General features: G+C 58.4%; 1 protein-coding gene across 1 annotated transcript in view; it reads right to left on the bottom strand.

Moving 5' to 3' along the window:
• Positions 1-18,397, bottom strand: part of RABGAP1 (RAB GTPase activating protein 1) — a 48,830-nt gene that overhangs the window by 24,879 nt on the left and 5,554 nt on the right. The window contains exons 2-13 of the mRNA XM_053281644.1: positions 17,167-17,366; positions 13,788-14,028; positions 12,332-12,536; positions 11,647-11,821; positions 10,648-10,805; positions 8,184-8,294; positions 7,812-7,878; positions 6,965-7,067; positions 6,665-6,834; positions 4,733-4,907; positions 4,281-4,374; positions 3,778-3,928 (exon numbers count right to left, since the gene is read on the bottom strand). Of these exons, the coding sequence (XP_053137619.1) occupies positions 3,778-3,928; positions 4,281-4,374; positions 4,733-4,907; positions 6,665-6,834; positions 6,965-7,067; positions 7,812-7,878; positions 8,184-8,294; positions 10,648-10,805; positions 11,647-11,821; positions 12,332-12,536; positions 13,788-14,028; positions 17,167-17,316 (1,800 nt within the window). The 5' untranslated portion in view covers positions 17,317-17,366. The remainder of the gene's footprint in view (positions 1-3,777; positions 3,929-4,280; positions 4,375-4,732; positions 4,908-6,664; positions 6,835-6,964; positions 7,068-7,811; positions 7,879-8,183; positions 8,295-10,647; positions 10,806-11,646; positions 11,822-12,331; positions 12,537-13,787; positions 14,029-17,166; positions 17,367-18,397) is intronic.

Here is an 18,397-nt window from a genome sequence, read left to right as displayed (position 1 = left end):
GACTCTCCTCCCCCAACACTGCAGAAGGTGCCGGCTCCAGCCTCCCTCCCCCCTCCCTCCTTGGGGGGGGGAAGAGGCCTGGGGGGGGGAGGAGGAGGAGGAGGGCGGCAGCAGCCGCCTCGCCTCTCGTGCTTGGGATGCTGTGGGGAGGAGAGAGGGGAAGGCCCTCCCGCCCTCCCTCGGCCTGGGCTTGCCCCCCCTCACCTGCCCAGGACAAAGCAAAAGGCCAGGCTGGGTGCAGCAGAGCCGGAGGAAGAAGCAGGCGCAGGCAGAGCATCTGGCTGGCTGCAGAGGAGCCCGAGGGGGGCCCCCAAGGTGCTGGGGGGAGGGAGGGGGGGGAGGGAGGGCACAGCACAGGGGGGTGTCTCCTCCTCCTCCTCCCCCCTTCCTTCCTAGGGAGAGGGGTGCCGTTCCTGCTGCTGGCACCCCACCTCCTCTCCCCCAGCCCTCCTGATGGGGGGGGCGCGCCTGGGGCTGGACCACGGCCTCTCTAGGAGCCCAGCGGGACGGCTCCCGCCTCACTCCCCATCAGCCTCCAGCAGTCTGGAGGGAGCGGCTGTGCAGCTCCAGCGTGTGGGGAAAGAGCCCTCAAAGCCCCAGCACCAATGCAGCCCAGGTCCTGGGGTCACACAGAGCCCAGGAAGCCTCTCCCCTTCTGCTGCCCCCGCCCCCCCCACCCCATACAGGGGAGCAGCCGGTGGCCAAGCAGCCCTGTGAATGGCCGGGTGGGGGGGGGGCCCAGTCACAGCAGGGGATCTCCCCAGCCAGGGTGGCCAAGCGGGAGGCTGGGAGCTGGAGTCCAGCCGCACCCAGAGACCCCTGAACCCTCCAGGACGGCACCCCAGTCTCAGCAGCCCATCTCTGGGTCACGCACACCCCGCCACGGATCAGACCCACCGAGTGGGCTGCCAAGAGGCCGGGGAAACACCCGGTGGCGGCATGGCCGCTGCTTCTTGGGTCTCCGGGCTGCCCTCGGACGCCATGCAGAGGGGCCATTCCTAGAGCATCCGCCCCCCCCCCGCCCCAGTCGCTGCCATTTCTGCAGCCCGGACCTCGGCACAGAGCCCTCCCGGGGACAGCAGGGGAGTCACAGCCAACAGCAGCCCAGAAGAGGCAGGCGGCCAGCGCTTGGCACCCACTGAAGACGTCCTGGGTGGTTTCAGAGCGGCACAGATTATTCCGGAGACGGGCCAGAGGGCTCGGGAACCACGGACCCATCTCTGGCCGGGGGCAACGTCCGCCCGTCACGCCCATGAAAGGGTGTGTGTGTGGGGGGGCGGGGGCTCTGGCTAGAAGGGTCACCAGGGGCTCCTCCAGTTGCTGCTGGACTACAAACCCCACCACGACTGACTGGAGAGACGTAACACAGACTGGGCATGTGTGCAACCTAACGTGGGCAGAGCCCTTCAGAAAAAGGGGTCCAGAGTCCGAGGAGGAAGAGCCTTCCTGAACCCAGCCATGCCTGATGAAGGCAGGCCCCTTCTCGGCCAGCACTGCTCCCCTGCAACTGGGAGGGAGAGGAGGCATCCTGCCCCTGAACTGGAAGCCCGATGGCAGCCATCCAAACGAGAAGCCACTGGCAGACGGGTCCCCTGTGAAGTTCACCCCCACCACGGCCTAGAGATGCCGCGCCACTTTCATCAATGGGGACACAGAGCCCCCTTTCCCACAAAGGAGGCCAAGAACCCAGAGACGGCGGAGGCGTTTGTGGGGACAGAAGCAAATACCCAACACGCTTGACATAGAAACGCCGCAGCTGGAGGGCCCTCTAAAAACCACACACGCACTGCCCCATAGGGCGGGCCGACATTTCCGCCTCCATTCTGAAAGCCACTGGCATACAGTTCTGCAAAGCCAAGCCTACTCAGAACTGTGTGCCTGTTTTCCTCAAAGGGCGCATCCAAGGGAGCTCAAAATCCGTACCAATTCCAACAGCACTTCCCCCAACCAGCTGTTCTCAGATCCCAACATTCAAAACCAAAACCAAAACCTGCAATGCCAGACAGAAGCCTCTTTCTGCTTCCGACACTGCCCGACAACTCCTGGATCCAGTGGCTTTTCAGGCACAACACCGACAATGGGGAACCTGGTTTTCTCTTTTAAGCATGAGGACTAGTGTCTTGCTCTTTAAAAAGGACAAGGGAAAGAAGCCTGTTCTAGCTAGAAATTGTATTCCCGTCTCTCTGAGAAAGCCGCAAGTATTTCCTGGGCACATTTTTCTGCCACTTTTCTATATTTGGGCAGATCCTTTCATGAGAACAGCAACTGCAAGCACCCAAATCAAACTTCAAATATTTATAGCAAGGTTGACGCTTGACTCAGAAGATGGGGTTGCCTCAAGACACAGCTCAGGTCAGTTTCAGGAGTCTGGGCAAAAGACATCTCTGGCTTCCGAGGATATGGAGCCTTCCCCACGCTGGAAAGGGAGCCGATGGTTTACAGAGTCAAGCGCCGAATGGGGCTTATTGATCACGGGATCGCCGCACCCCCTCTGAATCTGGCTTGCTATCAGTTTCCATGGGAACCAGTTCCGCAAACACCCCCCCCGCCCCCCCGCGCATCAGACCCTTCAGACTTCACTGGGAGGGGTTTTTCCTCTCCCACCAAACGCAACACCTTTGATAGGCAGACGTGAGTGGCTGGTAGTCTTCAGATGCTGCAGTGATGTCCTAGAGATCAGATTGGGCGTGCAAAATCTGGGCAAAAGAAATCTCTGGCTTCCAGCCCCGTGGCTTCCCTCCTTCCTGAGCCAGCATTAAGCCTCTGGGCAAGCGGAGGGATGGATGCAGGAGGAACCAGGCCAAAGATCTTCCTGGGAGGCTGGGCACTTGCAGCTGGGCACCACTCCTTCCTCCCCGCGTCCCGGGGGAAGCGAGGGGACCAATGCAGCCGAGGGGCCGGAACCCAAGTGAGGGCCAGGCCACGCACCCCTCGCCCCAGCGGGTGCAGCCCAGCAGCTGGCCTCTGCCACCAACTCACTTCAGGCAAGGCGGCCTCTCTCAGCCAGACCCCCGCGGCTGGGCAGCTGCAGCACCCAAAGGGCGGGGACCATGCCCGGCCCCCAAAGCTGAGGGCGGCCCAGCAAACATGGGGGGACCCAGCCAGGCTCCACTGCGGACCTCCCGGCTGGTCCTCTTGTGCCGGGCCAGAGCGTAGCACCAACTCATGGGGGCCGGGGAGGAGCCCAAGAGCCAGGGCTGCGCCTGCCTTGGCCGGGCACGGATCAGGCTCCAAGGCAGGCAGCCCCCCACTGCTCTTTTCGACGGGGCAGGCTGGTGTGGCCATCGGGTCAGAGCAGGGGATGCGGAAATCCCCAGGGAGGAACCCACACAGCGGGCCCTTCTCCTCGCTTCAGCAACCTACTTCCCATCTGCACGCCGCTGCATTGCGTCTCCTAGCACTGCTTCCCTTACACACGCACAGCAGTTTAATTCAGCCCACAAGCCAAGGCTGAAGCAGTCACAAAGCCGCCATCATCACACACACACACACACACACACACACACACACACACACACACACACACACCGAGGAAAGGTCTGCCTCTGACCTGCAGCCACTCACGCTCCTGAAACAGCAGCACCCCGAAGGAAACACAGGCCCTGACCTCCTCACTGAGGAACCCCCGAGAAGGAGCCAGAACGCCGACCGAGAGCCGCCGTGGCAGCAAAGGAAGAAGAGCGTCTCTCAGAGGCGCAGGCCTCCCGCGGCCCTGTGCGACGCCATCACAACACACACTCCCCCCCCCCCCACCAGACCTGCGCGTGCACAGCCTACCTTGGTGATGAGGATCCGGTACTTCTCCACCAGGTGGTCGTTGTTGTGGCACCCGGCGAGCAGCTGCCAGACCTCCCCGCGCAGAGCTTCCGGGACGCCGCTCCTCACCAAGGTGGGCAAGGTTTTGGGCCGCACGCTCAGGTTCAGGTGCCTGGGAGGGGGAGGGAGGCAGGGAGGCACCCGTCACGGCCACTGATCCTGGCCTGGGTGGGCGAGCCCGGTGGCCCCGGGGAGGGATCTGATCTGCTCTGGGAGGGAGCCTGTCGGGAGCAAACGGGCCCTCCTCGTCTCCACCTGGCTTGCCTCCCCACACAGCAGCAGAGGGTGCAGGGACCAGGGCAGGCCTCAGTGCCCGCCAGGCAAGGGCAGAGGCCGCAGAGCAGGAGGGTGTCCTCGTCCCTTCCGCCGCTTCATGCCCCCTCCGCAACTCCAGAGGAAGCCCACCGCTTCCTAAGCAGAGCCACGGACGGTCTGCACGGGAGAGGGAGCGAGGGGCAGCTTACCACTTGGACAAGAGGTCTCCCCAGGTCTCGAGGATCTTTTCCGCACACTCTTTGGAAACGTCTCCCGAGCCACTCAAGAGAGGCTCATCGTTATCTGCCAGGAACAAAGCCAGGCGGGGGGCTGTGTGAGGAGCGGGGAGCAGGAGCCGGCCCTCTGCCCCCTGCTCTTCTGTCAGGCCTGGCTCACCGAGGCCAATGTGTTTCCTCTCGGAGGAAGGCGAGCCACGGAGCTCCACTCCCTCGGCCCAGACGAGGGCAAAGATCCCCCCACCCAGAGGAGAGGGGGCTGGGCGGGGGGGCATTGTTTCCATCGATGCTCAAGGCATGCTGTGCAAACCATGCGGGGAGGGGGGATATCTGCCTGGAAGGGCCCGGGCCGAGCTGCACGCCAGTGGCCAGCCGAAGGAGAAGGAAGGGGGCCCCGAGGCAGCAAGCGCCAGCCCTTCTCTCACCTTCCTCTTCGTCTTCCTCCGGAGGAGACGGGATCATGGAGCCCTGGGAGCCGGACTGGGGCAGGCAAAGCACTGGGCTGGCCGTGGTCTTCCTCCTCTCCCTCTCCGACTCGCTCTCCAGACACACGACCTCGTAGAGGGTGTCCGTGCTGCTCTTCCGGTCCTTCTGTTTTATCTGAAGGGCAGAAGGGACAGGTTTCAAGAGGGCAGAACTGTTCAGAGACACACCCGAAGCAAATGTGTGAACGGTTAGCAGTTCTAGGGGGGGAACTCACCCCAGCAATGTCTGGGGTTACTCTGAAACACCCAAGGCCATTTCACCTGCAGATGGGATTTTGCTTCCAATGAAGGAGACAGAAGATGGAGTTGCACAGACCAGAATTCATGTGAGGAGCCTGATCTGCCCCCTTTTCTTTGCCACACACGCTTCCAGCCTCCAAAACACTTGCTTTTCTGCTTGCCTCCTGTCCCTGTGCTTTCTTTCTCTCCTAGACCCCTTCTTTCCTCCCTTCAGGCCTCTGCCCTCTCCATTCCTCTTCCCAAAGGGAGCTTTCCTACCTCCTTGACCCTCCCCTTACTGAGTTTTCCAGCCCTCAGCCTCCCAGTCAGCTCCTCTGGTCCCTAGGCGCTGTGTGGCCTTTCACTTCCTTTCACAGAAGCTGCTCCATCTGTCAACATCCTACTGCTGATGCCTCCCCCTCTCTGCCAAACACTTGATATATGCATGAAAGTTCTATGACATCACAGCAGCTGAGCCAATGAGGAGAGCAGAGAAGGGAACAGTCTATAACATACTAGGAAGATCTCGGGAAGAGCTGGGCACTTCCTTGACAACTTTTTGCACCTCTTTAGAAGTTTCTGCCTTTCCAAGAACAGAAACGCTCTCAGACCAAAAGTTATCTTTATGCATAATATCATCTGGAGAAAGGGTTTTGAAAGGGAGCAACTGAAACAGAGGCCTCTGTCAGACAAGCTCAGCCCCTGGAGAAGTTGGGTTGGGGCCCCAAGAACAAGCCAGCCGTCCGCAAGATAAACGTGTCACAATGAAAGCCAGGCAAGCAAGACAAAGGCTAGAGAATTAGCTCATAAGATAAACATCCTTAAATTAACAAGCTGGAGCTCGGAGGACGGAGAAGTATTTATAGCTAACAGAACCAATTGTTTTCGCCTCTCCGCATTTCGCCTCTCCAAAAAGCAGAGCGGGACCTCACAGGCCCCTCCCACGGCGCCTGCCAGGGCTGCAGAGGGGCTCCTCCTTTCTTAGGACCCAAATCATACTGCGGCCTTCTTCCTTTTGCTTCCGGAATCATTACCCAGCCTGGAGGCCCAGGGGGAGAACAAAGGTGGTGCCCTGTCTCAGCAACCCGACTGCCTTCTCGGGGTCCAGGATAAACGGTGGGGTAAAGTAAGAGTGGACAGTGAGACGTCTCCCCCCCTCCGCCCACTCATCTCATACTATGAGAATCCAGGGTCATCCGTTGAAGCTAAATGCTGGGAGATTCAGGACAAAGTAAGATTAAGAGAGAGAGAGAGCTGGTTGGCTCCACACGGGGTGCCCTCCTGGCTTCAATAGAAAAGGAAGCACTTCTTTACACAGCGTGTAGTTATACTGTTCAGTTCTCTGCTGCCGGATGTGGCGATGGCCACTCATCTAGACGGTTTTAAAGAGGGATAAGACAGACTCAAGGGGGACGGGGCTATCAGTGGCTACCAGTCTGGGTGCATTTCCACACAGCACAAAACCACTGTTCACTGAACCCGCATCTGAACCCAGGCCAATCTACAGACTATGGCTTGTGAGCAGCTGAGAAATCAGGAGGCCACGCCCCGGGGAGCAAGCCACAAGCCACGTGGCCTGCTGCTGCGGCTCCTGCCTCCAGGCACCCAGGGGCCAGCCATCCCTGCCCGGCTGTATTTGGCCAGGAAGAGTACCTGCTTCAGCTTCAGGAAGAAGTTCTCCGTGGAGCTCCGCTTGCTGAACGGCCAGAAGAGCCTCTCGTTGGGGGGGCACACGCGGACCTTGGTCTCCAGGAGGAAGCGGACCGGCTCCTGGACCTCCGTGATCACCAAATCCACAGCAGTGGTCAGGAAAAGCACTTTGTCTACGGAGAGGGAGTCGAGCCAGCGTCAGGGCGGGGTGGCGCTCCCAACCCTGCGTCTGGCTGGGGAGACACCAGCGCCCGGACACCCCCCACCCCCCGCAGCTCACGGGCCACCGTCTCGCTCACAAACCTTTCGGCGTTTCTTCATTGACGTCCTGGAAGTGGGGCGACTTGGGGTTCCAGCTCCCGGTGATGATGTAGGACTTCCCATCCGAACTTTTGCCCATAGACTCCTGGAACACACGGGAACAAGAGGGGGAGGGAGGCGTGTGAAAACCAAGCCCCTGCCTTGTTCAGTCCCAGCATGGACTGGAGCTCATCTGGGGACAGACAGATGCCTTTGAATCGCCAGGTCAAGCTGGCTTCAAGGCCTGCTCTCTGCTTCCTTGAGAGCGCTCGCTTCGAACTGGAAGGGGTTTTATTAATTTTCTATCATCGCAGCCTCCTTGACTACGAGTAGAAAGGTGGTGGGGTGCAGATCAAGAACAAGAGGGGGACCTTTGGAAAGGGAGGGGCCCTGCTCCCACTGTAGGCCGGGAACCGGCGATGGCCACTGATCCAGATGGTTTTAAAAGAGGGCCATGGAGGAGAGGGCCCTCAACGGCAACCAGCCCTTCTATCAGGGGGGCAGGATGCCCCTGTGTACCAGGTGCTAAGAAGTGCCAAGGGAGGGGGCCGCCACCCTCTTTCCCTCACCTGCGGGCTCCCCGAGCACACCTGGCTGCCTGCTGCACAAGGCAGGACGCTGGAGGCAGGATGGACCTTGGCCTGAACCAGCAGGGCTGCTCTGACGTTCCAATTCACACAGGCCCTGCCCATGTGGAGCAGCCAGGAGCCACCACCCCAAAGAGGACCCCCCCTCCCGCCGTCTACATTGTGTGAGGAAGGCGGGGCACAAATCGACAGGCAAAGACACCGGGGGACCTTCCGGTGGGCCCCGTGTGGGCGAAGCCTCCGGCAGCAGGATGGGCCCTTACCAGATCCAGCAGGTGCATGTCCCCGCTCTGGACGTCCTTCCCAGGGCTCAGGAGGAGGCCAAAACACCTGTTAAAAAACCAGACACAAACTAGCAGCGACGTGCTTCCATGCCCCGTCCCAAATCAAGGTAAGAGCAGAGCAAGAGCATCAGGGGAGGGCTCCGTCTGCAAAGCCCGAGAAGTAGGGACCCAGCTGATCCAAAACGCTCAAGGACAAAAAAGAAAAACTAGACTGCCCCAGGGACTGTGAAAATAATGCAACCACAGCCCCTGAAGAGCCCTCTCTCCCCATCGCAGGATACCTGAGGAAGAGCCGGACCTGGTGGGGACAGAGGGGGCGGAGGCCAGCCTCGGGCAGGAAAGCCGAGTTACCTTTCAATGGCGAGCTCTTTGTTGGTTGTCTGCTGCACGTAAATGACAATCTTCTTGTCGACGCCTTGGCGCAGTTTGAAGCACTGCCTGTCCTTGTCTTTAGGAACGGCACTGTGGTTGAACCGAGGAGGAAACACAGCATGCTCAACGTGAAAAAACCCACCTCGCTACAACTCAGCTTTCCAGTATCAGGCGGTTCTCTCTCCCCTCCATCCGCCCTCTGAAAGCAGGAGTCTGAAAAGCATGGCAGCCTTAGCTGAGGCGATGGCTTGTTCTGAGGCGCTGCAAGGGATCTTGTCATCTTGTGCAGCTGGCCTTGAGGATAGGTTTTTAAGCAGCTTTTGGGAGGAAGCTCTTTTCAGGCTGGGGTTTCCCCCTCTCTGAAAAGCTCCCCACGCTTCTTGGGAACGTGCTGAAAATCAGGGGCGTGGACTTGTCACCTGGGGGCCATTTCTACTCACCAGGGGTGACCAAGCTCCCTATCACTAACAAGCCTGGGCAGAATCTGACACGTCCAAGATTCAGACCCACACTACAGGGTGGGTTGAGTGTGGGGTGGCATGGCATGGCATGGCTTTATTACGGTCACAAGCCAGAATAGTGTGGGGTGGAATCTGTGGAATCAAAAGTGGCAGCTGCTGGGCCAAACCAGAAAACATCAGGAGGAGCAAGAGCTTTGTTAAAACAATACTAAAAAGTTGCACCCTGGGCAGAAATACTCAAAAGAGAAAACATTGCTGTGGCCAGCTGCCAACACGCCCTCGATGGGCTCAGCACGTTTGGCAAACACAGCGCTCTGTGATAAAGAGGCCTCGGCCATGACGGGGAGACTACAAACAGCCCCAAACAAGCAGGTCAGAGGGCTGCAGATACAGGCTGGATCGGAAGTTCTCAACAGCTTATCCCGGGGGAAAGAAATCAAGAGAATCCACATTTGAATATCATGGCACAGCAACTGTGGAAAGCTGCCATGACCTTCCGTCTCAGCCTGTCTGGAGCCAAATGGGAAAATAAAAGAAGTAACATGTGAGACAGTGTCTCTAGCAGGTGGGGAGCGAAGGCAAAGCCCTTATCACACCAGAATTATCAGGACCAGCAAAGAAACGTCCCAAGGACAAAGGAGGGAGGGAGGCAGGCAGGCAGGCAAGGGGTTTAATGCTGGAGGGGCCCCTGGACCCCAACGCCCTGCGGCCATCCAAGGGAACGCTATCATTCATAAGGTGACGCAAGCAGGTCTGGTATGCAGACGCCTCCCAACTGCCCTTTAATAGCTGCATTTGTCACTCAATCTGCAAATTGCCTTTTTCCCCTGAGAAGGCTCCAGATTCTGAGCATCTTTGGGGTGGGATAGAAAGCTATTATTTACAGAGTCTCCCACATCAGAGAGCAACAGGAAAATGGGCAAGGGGTCTTCCTGGCAGGCCAGCTGCAGCCGAGCAAAGGAGGAGTCCGCCAGCTCAGAACCACCGGGTCAAGGAGAGGCCACCTGGGCCCTCCAGCTGTTCTTGAACGACAACTCCCACCATCCCCAGACACCATCAGTTTCGGCTGGGGAGGAGGGGAGTTGTCGTTCAGGATCAGCTGGAGAGCCGAGGGGGCCTCCCCCTGCATTGGGACAGACCTTCCCAACCAGCAATGCCTCAGAACTTCATTTTCCCAAACCACGTTCAAGGGGAGTCTCTCCCAAGCCCTGCTGCTCATTCTGGCTCTCACGGGGCGGTCATGGTGGGACCCGGCACCAGATGGCACCCTTGGACTGCAACCTCAGAGACCCGTCCCAGGGGAAAGAACCAACATCCAGACCACAGGCACACTCTGGATAACGCCTGCTAAAAGGTGCAGCTTCTCCAGGGGGGGGGGGCGGGCTAGGACTTCAAGAGCACCCTGTGCCCCTCAAAGGCCCTGGAAGCCCCAGACCTGGAATGGCGCGTGTCCCATAAAAACTCACTTGCAAAAAAGCAGAACCGACAAGCATATTCTCTTGTGCATGGGAACGGAAGAACCAAACTGCCTGGAAAGCAGGCTGCCTCTATAACTGACGGAAGGGCTTTGCTGGGTACAACAGCCCCATTCATTCATTCATTCGATTTAGCAAGCACAGAAGCCCACGGAGAGCAGCGTTTTTTCCTAAGTCAGGAAGGAAGCAGCCAACGGGGCACAGTCACCCAAGATACTTAAAACTGTGCACCGAATAAAAACTGTCCATCGGCTACTCTCCAGCGAGAACAAGCAGTTAAGACCGTTTGAGTCCTTTGAGGCTTACAAGCGGGCATTCATTTTAATTTCAACCAAAGCCCCTTAATCCCACATCCAAATTGGCGGCCCTAATCAGAGAAGCTCCAGACCTCGTCAACCAAACCCAGATTCACAGTGTGAGACCCACAATCCAACAGCACCCCAGGCCTCAACAACAGCACAGTCGTGCAAGGTGAAAAGCCCCCCGGGGGGGGGGCGGGAACGGTACCTGAAATAGCCTTTCCCATCATCTTCTTTTATTTCCAGAGAGACCGAGAAAGTAAAAATGTCACTGTCTGGCGTCTGGGGGGCGGCGGGGGCTGTGAGTGGCGTCTGTTTGGCCGAACGGCGGAAGGCGGTGGCAAAGCTCAACAGGATACGGCTCACCTGGGGACAAGAGCACCGGAGAGGTGAACCTGTGCGAAGGAGAAAGGACCCGCTTCTCCCCTAAGCCGCCTCTGCACCAGAAAAGGCCCTGAGGGGAGAGAGGGGGCTGCTGCTGGCAGCCACCGATCTCGGCTGGCAAGCGAGCCAAGCCTAAACAGGCGGGTCCCCGTGCCCGAGGCTCATCTTGCAGAACTTCATTATTGCCACCTGTCTATAGAGCGGTTTTTAACGTTCCTCCCTCTCCATTTTGTCTTTTCGAAGCCATCAAGAGAGCCTGCGAGTGTGCTAGGAGACGGGGTAGGCATTTCGAATAAGTGCCCAGGAAACGCAATTGTCCGCCATCTCCACTGTCTACCGTTTCTCCTGTTCGGAGGATAACCCCTCACCGGTTCCTTCCTTGGACCTTTTGCCCCGGGAGGTCTCTCCCAAACACTCCCAGATGGGCTGACCCATCCGTGGAGTGTGGGGCTCCAGACCCAAGGAAACAGCTTTGGGAGGAAGAAGGACGTAGCTTTCCTTAAGGCTTCGACGGGCCCTTTCCCACCCTTACCACCCCACGTTTGCTTGGGAGCTTCTTCTGACCCCCCCAGGGCAAATCCCGGAACTCTCCACATCCAAACTGCACTTGAGCATTGAGAAGGCCAGGCCTCTCACCACGGGCAGAGTTTACGAAGCCAAACACCGGATGAACACAAAAGAGACAGACAGGTTTCTGACGCTGAGTGGTGAACACAAAGAAAAACCCGTTGGAAGCCGTAGAGGAGCAGCCTCGGAACTATTAACGTCAATAGGAGGATGCCGCCAAGAGATTGTCCGGGCCTCAAGAGAGCGTTCAACTCACCGCTTCTTGGATTTCACACCGGAAGACGTGGATCCTGAAGAGCTCCGAGTTGTAATGGCTTTCCGTGAAAGCAAAGCAGTCGCTTTCCGGGGTCCCGTCATGCCCCCGCACGCAGAAGAGGATCTTGTAAATGGGGTAGTTGGCAATTTCCGCGTTTGTCGGAGGATCCAGCAGCCTACAGAATGCAGAGTGGGGGAGGAAGGAGAGGAGCGGGGAGGCTGCTGTGAGCATTGGAGGCGAAGTCAAGGGTCTGGTCAGCCAAGCCCATGCTTTGGCCGTTGGGTTTCACATTGGTTGTTTCCTTGTACTGTTTCTACTCAATGAGTCAACCTGGGTTGCCTCCCGTGCAGACAAGTGGGGCAAACGTTTTAAGAAAATGAAAGCATACGCAAAACCCCCAACCCCTGTCAATGCCACTTTCATACAAGCCACAGTTGATGTGGATTCTGTGTGTTTATTTTACCCACAAACCACTCCGAGCGGCTAGCACAACTGAGACAGGGAGACAGACAAGACACACCCCCCCACACACACACACACTGGAAGGAACAAGGCAGCAGGGCCGGTAAGGAAGCGCCCGCCAGGAGGTTGCCCCGTGACCATCCAGAAGCGACTTGCCACTGCCAGAGGGACCCCGCCAGCCTCCCCCACAGGCTGCTGCCCCCCTCCCCACGGAGGCAGGTACCTGACCGTTCCTTCAGACACGTTAGGCACCGAAAGGGTGACGTGCACGGAGATCTGGCACTGGCTGCGCAGGATGGACATCATCCGCAGGGCCTCCACCTCGCTCCTGGGGGCGTTGACCGAGGCACAGCCCAGGTAGGTGAGCTTGCTGAAGACCACACTGTCCTCATCGGCCACGGGAGTGAAAGGGCTCGACTCCTCGGAATCTGCAAGACAGCAAGCGAGCGGCACGGGGAGGTCAGACGGCCACCAGGCAAGCAGGGCCAGTGTTGTGGAGGGCCAGCTGCCCTTGGGAAGCAACGCCAGCTCTGAAAACGGCAGGAGAGCCGACGAGAGGCCAGGAAGGCACGGGGTGGAGCCCCTGGCTGGGAACAGCAGGGATCTCTGCCCAGGACCCACCAGGATTGCACACACCCTGCTCCTCTCTGCTGTGGCAGCAGAGATGTGCAAAAGGTGATGTCTGCTGGGTGCAGAATTCTGCACCCCAAGACATTCTTTCTTCTTCTTCTTTTTAAAAGAAGCAGCTGATAGCTCTTCGGTCTGGATGAACGCACGCAAACAACACCCGAGGAGACCTCAGGGAGAGAGCCCTGCCAGGCCTCCGCGCTGCCTGCATTTCGGCAAGCGGCAAAAACCTGGCTCTTTATGTGACCATGGGGGGAAGATTTGCTGGTCAGAGGGTTGAGGTCCCGCACCAGCCACCCCACGGAATCCGCAAGGCAGCTGACAGTCCAGATGCCAAGGAACAAGCAGACACAAAGCATGCAGACAAGCAAATCAGCGGCAAACCAAGGGAACCCAGGAGGACGGAGATCCGCCAGGGGGTCTGTGAAGGCACCCCACGGAGGAGGGCTGCTCTGGCCAATCCTCGAGGGCAGGGGGAGGCAGCCTTTCGCAGTGACGGGATCTCCCATCCCCTGCCAGACACTGTGATGGGGGCTGTCATCCCACCAAGGCCCTGACCTCTGGGGGGCGGCGGTGGGGGGGGAGACACACACTGCAGGATAGGGCCTTCTTGTCAGTGGGAGAGGTGATGGGTCGCTCCTTCAGATCTGTGGCTGTTTTCTGAGGGTGGCTTTTAAATGATGATGATGATGATGATTGCGAAAACTGGATTTTACTTTAAACCGATGGGTTTAGCTGCATCGAGGGTCATCCAACAGAAAGGAAGGGTCTAAATCAGGGTCTCTCAACCTTGGGCCCCCAGATGTTGTTGGACTACAACTCCCATCATCCCCAGATATGGCCTTTGAGGCTGAGGATGATGGGAGTTGGAGTCCAACAACATCTGGGGGCCCAAGGTTGAGAGACCCTGGTCTAAATGGCTTGACACGTGGCTTACAAAGTCCTTCCCCAGCCCGGCATTCTCCCTGCGCCCCCCACAAAGGCTTCTCAAGGCTGAGGGCTGCTTCCTTCCCTTCTAGCCCCCCCCCCACACACCCACACCAAGCACTCACCTCCCTGGGCCAGCTTGACCGGCAGGCTCATCTCAGGCTTCTGGGGCCCCGCCACGGACACGGGGTTAATGGTGGAAGAGGCGGAGGCCTCGAGGAGGACCGGCTCATCAGCCTCCCCGTCAGCCTGGGGGGCATCCCCCTCCGGGTGCCCCCGGTCGTTGGCAAGCTCTTCCATGGGGGGATCCATCAGGACGTCTTCGAGCTCCTTCTGCAGCTGCTGCTCACTCCCATTCCCTATAATCTGTAGGGATGAGCAAGTGAGACGGGTTCAGCCAAAGGAGAGACAAGCCGGGGTGTGGGGGGTGTGGGTGGGGAACCCGGACGGAGACCAGCCACGGACACACCAGGCAGGCACCAGTCGGCTGCTGAGGCAAGAGGCAGCCCAGCTCTCCTGGTCTCTGCGTTGCTTTGGCAGACAACAGAGGAGATCACAGGAGCAGAGGAAGCTGCCATATACTGAGTCCCTCTCGCTCAAGTCTTGTCTACCCGGACCGGCAGCGGCTTCTGCAAGGTGGCAGGCAGGAGTCTCTCTCTCTCAGCCCTGACTTGGAGATGCTGCCAGGGAGGGAACTTGGAACCTCCTGCAAGCCAGCAGGAAGGGGCTCTTCTTCCCAGAGCGGACTCCCCATCATCCCCTCAGGGGAAGATCTCAAGAGTGCTCACACATGTAGTCTCCCGTCCAAACACAAGCCAGGGAAGACCCTGATGAGCAAAAGGGGGGAATTCATGGCTGCTGCCACAAGACCAGCTCCCCTCCCTCTTGCTGGGAAGGCCGGCGTGCTCCTGAAAACCACACGCACAGTATATCCGCCTCTCCCCTTCCTCGAGATACAGACAGGAGGTTTGGGGGAGAAGAGTTCATGCAGGGAGCAGGCTTCACCCACCACCCAAGGACGGGAGCTCTGCTGGGCAGCCGGTGCCTCCCAAGGCACACGAGCCAAGCCCAGCAGCAGGGATCCGATGGGCCCCCAGGACAGGAGGAGGGCAGAAAAGGCGCTGAGCACCCGACAGGGGGGCCCGAGGCAGGCTGCAAAGCGGAGAGGAAGGCAAGCCCTTTCAGACCGCCCAGCTTCCGACACGGCCTCTGGGCCAACACCATCCTCGTCCCACCTCGGATCTTCCTACAAGAGGACCGGTTTAAGGAGCTGCCCATCCGCTGGCAATTCACAGCATGTGTGGTGACACCGACTGCAAGCAACATTCGGGCACCCAAAGCTCAAGGGCCAAGAACAGGGCTAGTGCACAAGACACGCCGGAGTGAGGAGGCGGCGGCAGCTGTTCCGAAGCCCTCCCGTTCCTGCTGCTTCAAGCCGGACACCAGCGCTCAGCCTAACCTACTTCGCAGGGGTGTCTGCAGGGGGAACCAGGTATGCCCTTGAGCTCCCGGGAGGTTTAAAAAACACGCTATTTATTCTAACTGGCCTGCCCTCTTTCTGTCCTGGGCCATGGGTGCCAGCCAAGTTCCACTGCTGACTGAGGCAAAAACGCCTCTTGTGTTTGCAGCATGAACCAGAATTACTCCCTGTGCTTGAGCAACAGAAGCGCTTCCCAGCGTCACGGTTTTTAAAGAGGCTTTAAAACTCCTGTGTGTGTCTCTCTCTCTCTCTCTATGAATAATTAATCCCTAGGACGAGAGATACCAACAGGAAATGCCACCCTGGCATAAGAGGCCACTCACAGGCAGCAGACTTGCAATCAGGGCTCACGTCAAGTTTAACAACTCCCACAATTCCCTGCAGGTTCTGCTCTAGAGCAGGGTCTCTCTCGGTGGCACCAGGGGCTGGCTTTACACTGAAAAAAAGAGCACATCTTTCCTGCCAGGCACACTGTTCCAAATTCCTTCCATGGCGTGAAAAGGGCGAGACCAGGCAAAGAGATCTGACAGGTGGGATTCCCCGAACACTCAAGGCCCAAGGCCCCCAGCTAAACTCTCTGGAATGAGCATGCCCCCCAGGTGACAGCAGGAGACACCTCCAGGCAATCCAAGGCCCTCGAAGGCTGCATCTCGCTTGTGCCCACACTGAGCGGCCGAAAACTCCGTTTTGGAGTTCCAGATCACGAAGCAGAGTGGCAGGGGTTTGGGGGAAATTGCTGGGACCAGGACTGCCTTTTTAAAAAATTTATTTTAAGGCTGCTAGAGAGTGAAGCTGGGCCAAGCGCCTGGTTCTTTAATGGGGAATACAAGACATTTGGGAAGGAGCTTGTTCTTTGGAATCCAGAGGAGATGGAAACGCGCGGGGCAAACAGGAAACATCTGGGCATCGGATTGCAGGAGCCGCTTTCCCTGTGCTCCCCTCGGTGTTTACACCGACCGCCGTGGTTCCCTAGAGATCACTCCGCTCTGCTGTGTCACAAACCCGGAATGCTTCTGACCAGATCAACAGGGCTGCACGGTCGACTCCGCTAAACCTACTGGCCTACACTAAGCTACAAGAAGGAACAGCTCCTGGGGGCTTGTGACCTGAGCCCCCAGGAAGACTGCTTGGGCTTGCTTTGTGTTTCCTCCTGAATCAATCTCAATCTCTCTCTCACTCACTCCCCCCCCCGCCCACTTTGGTGCTGCTCAGAAAGGCCTACAGCAGAGAGCCGCTGCCAGGCAGTGTGGACCATGCTGAGCCAGATGGACCAAGGGTCTGACTCAGTGGACAGCAGCTTCCTATGAAGCGAGAGGGGAAGCAGGGCCAAGTGGCCGACGTCAGGCGGGGAAGGGCAGGAGCAGCTCTCGGGAGAGCTGCACTGAGGCGGGCGCCCCAGCCCCAATGCAGGGTGGGTGGTATACATGTGGCTCCACCTCCTGCCGTGCCGGGGTGGGAGTGGGAAGAGGGGGGAGCCCAAGGCCCGAACTCCTGCCACAGCTATCAGGTGACACCTTCCTGCAAGGAGAAAGGGCAGCCGGGTATGCCTGGCATCGTGCCCAACAGGTGGGCCCAGCCTCTCACCCCCTCCCAGTCTTGGAAGCCTCACTACGAGCCAACCCGGACCCTTCCCATAACAAGGCTAAAGATGCTCCTGGCAGATCCTGCTGCCTCCTTCCCGGCAGAGCAGAGTCCTGCTGCTTCAAGCTGAGGAGCTGGGGACAAGAAGTCCCTGGCCCACTGACCCCCGTCTCCCAATCCCCACCCTTGAGCGTCTCCTCTGGCTGACGGGATTTCCAGCCGGGGCTGCCGGTTACCTCCGCCAGGTCCTTGTGAGGAGCCCAGGGCTGGTCCAGCAGAAGCCAGCCGGGCTCCGAGCTGCAAAAGCCTCCTTCACTCCAGGGCGGAGGGCCCCACCCCCAGGGAAGGGCTGCTCACAGAGGAAGTGGGGCGGCGGGGAGGCTCTCCCCAGACACACACACCCCCCTCCCTCCCTCCCCTCTTGGGCCGCCCCCAGCTCTCACCTTCAGCCCCGTCTTCTCATCGTCGCTGCCGTTATTGGTGGACGGCGTTTCGTCCCCTTGCCTGGAAATCAAGACAAAGTCTTCGCTGTTAAGAGTGGAGACCGAGTCTGAAGACACACTGATTTTCCCCACCGAAGCCTTGTCATCCATGACTTAAAGGGAGGAAGCCAAGCTCATGAGCGGGCTGGGTCCGCAAGCGCCTGGAAAGCAAAGACACAGAGAGGGGACAATGCAGACTGGTCAGGGAGCTGCTTCCAGAAACTCACCCCTGCGGGAGGGGGGCCTGGAGGAGCCCAGGAAACCCAGTGCCCAGAACTCGGGGCCCCTTCTACGGAGCCAGACCCCTCGCTCAGCCCTGCCTGCTCTGACTGGCAGCGGCTCTCCAAGGTTCCAGGCTCAGGAGTCCCTCCCCGCCCGACCTGGAGATGCTGCCAGGGAGTGAATCCTGCACTCGGACACTGAGCAACAACAGCCCCATCCCATCTACTGCACCCACTGCAAGGTGGGGGGTTTAGAACTCGGGACCAGAATGAGCCACACGTTTTCCTGGAGAGCTGCTCAGAGGAGAGGGGGGGCTGAGGGGCCAGCGTGTTGCCTCGACTGGGGCGGCTGGCCCCTGCACCGCCACCCTCTTGGGGGGCCTTCCTCCAGGGGCCCCTGCCATCCGGGACGGGGGGCCACGGGGGGGGAGCGAGGGACTGCTCAGGAGCTGTGCCCGCTGACAGAACTCGCTCCCTTATCTATCGATCTGCCATATTTTGATACCACCTGATATGAACATCTCTAGGCAGTGTACACATTTTAATACTTAAAAAACATCACATACATAAAACACAACAAAAACAATATAAAGCAAATATGTAAAAGCATTTAAATGAATTCTAATTCTAATAGATTTCTAATGAATTCTAACTGCCCCGAGCCATGTTGGAAAGGCGGCCAGTGGCTCCTGTTTTATGCCCAATCTCCCCAAATCAGCTCAGTCACTACTTTCAGAGACTGTCGTCAAGAGTCAGAAGGGACCCTTCCAGTCCAGAAAACTGCGACACAACTCCCGGCCACCCAGCCTCTGTTTGAAAGCCTCCCATTACAAACGTTTACGATTCTGTTTTCCCGGCCTCTGTCTGAAAACCACTAAGGGCAAATATTGACAATTCAACTATCCAATCTGCTTGTGTGCACTTTTATTTAGGAAGTGTGGAAGTGATAAACAGAGTTTCAAATTTTCAGT

The sequence above is a fragment of the Hemicordylus capensis genome, chromosome 17 (genome assembly GCF_027244095.1).
Source record: "Hemicordylus capensis ecotype Gifberg chromosome 17, rHemCap1.1.pri, whole genome shotgun sequence".
Taxonomy (NCBI): Eukaryota; Metazoa; Chordata; class Lepidosauria; order Squamata; family Cordylidae; genus Hemicordylus; species Hemicordylus capensis.
Note: the sequence above shows the minus strand (reverse complement) of the source record. Positions and strands in the feature narration are given on the sequence as shown.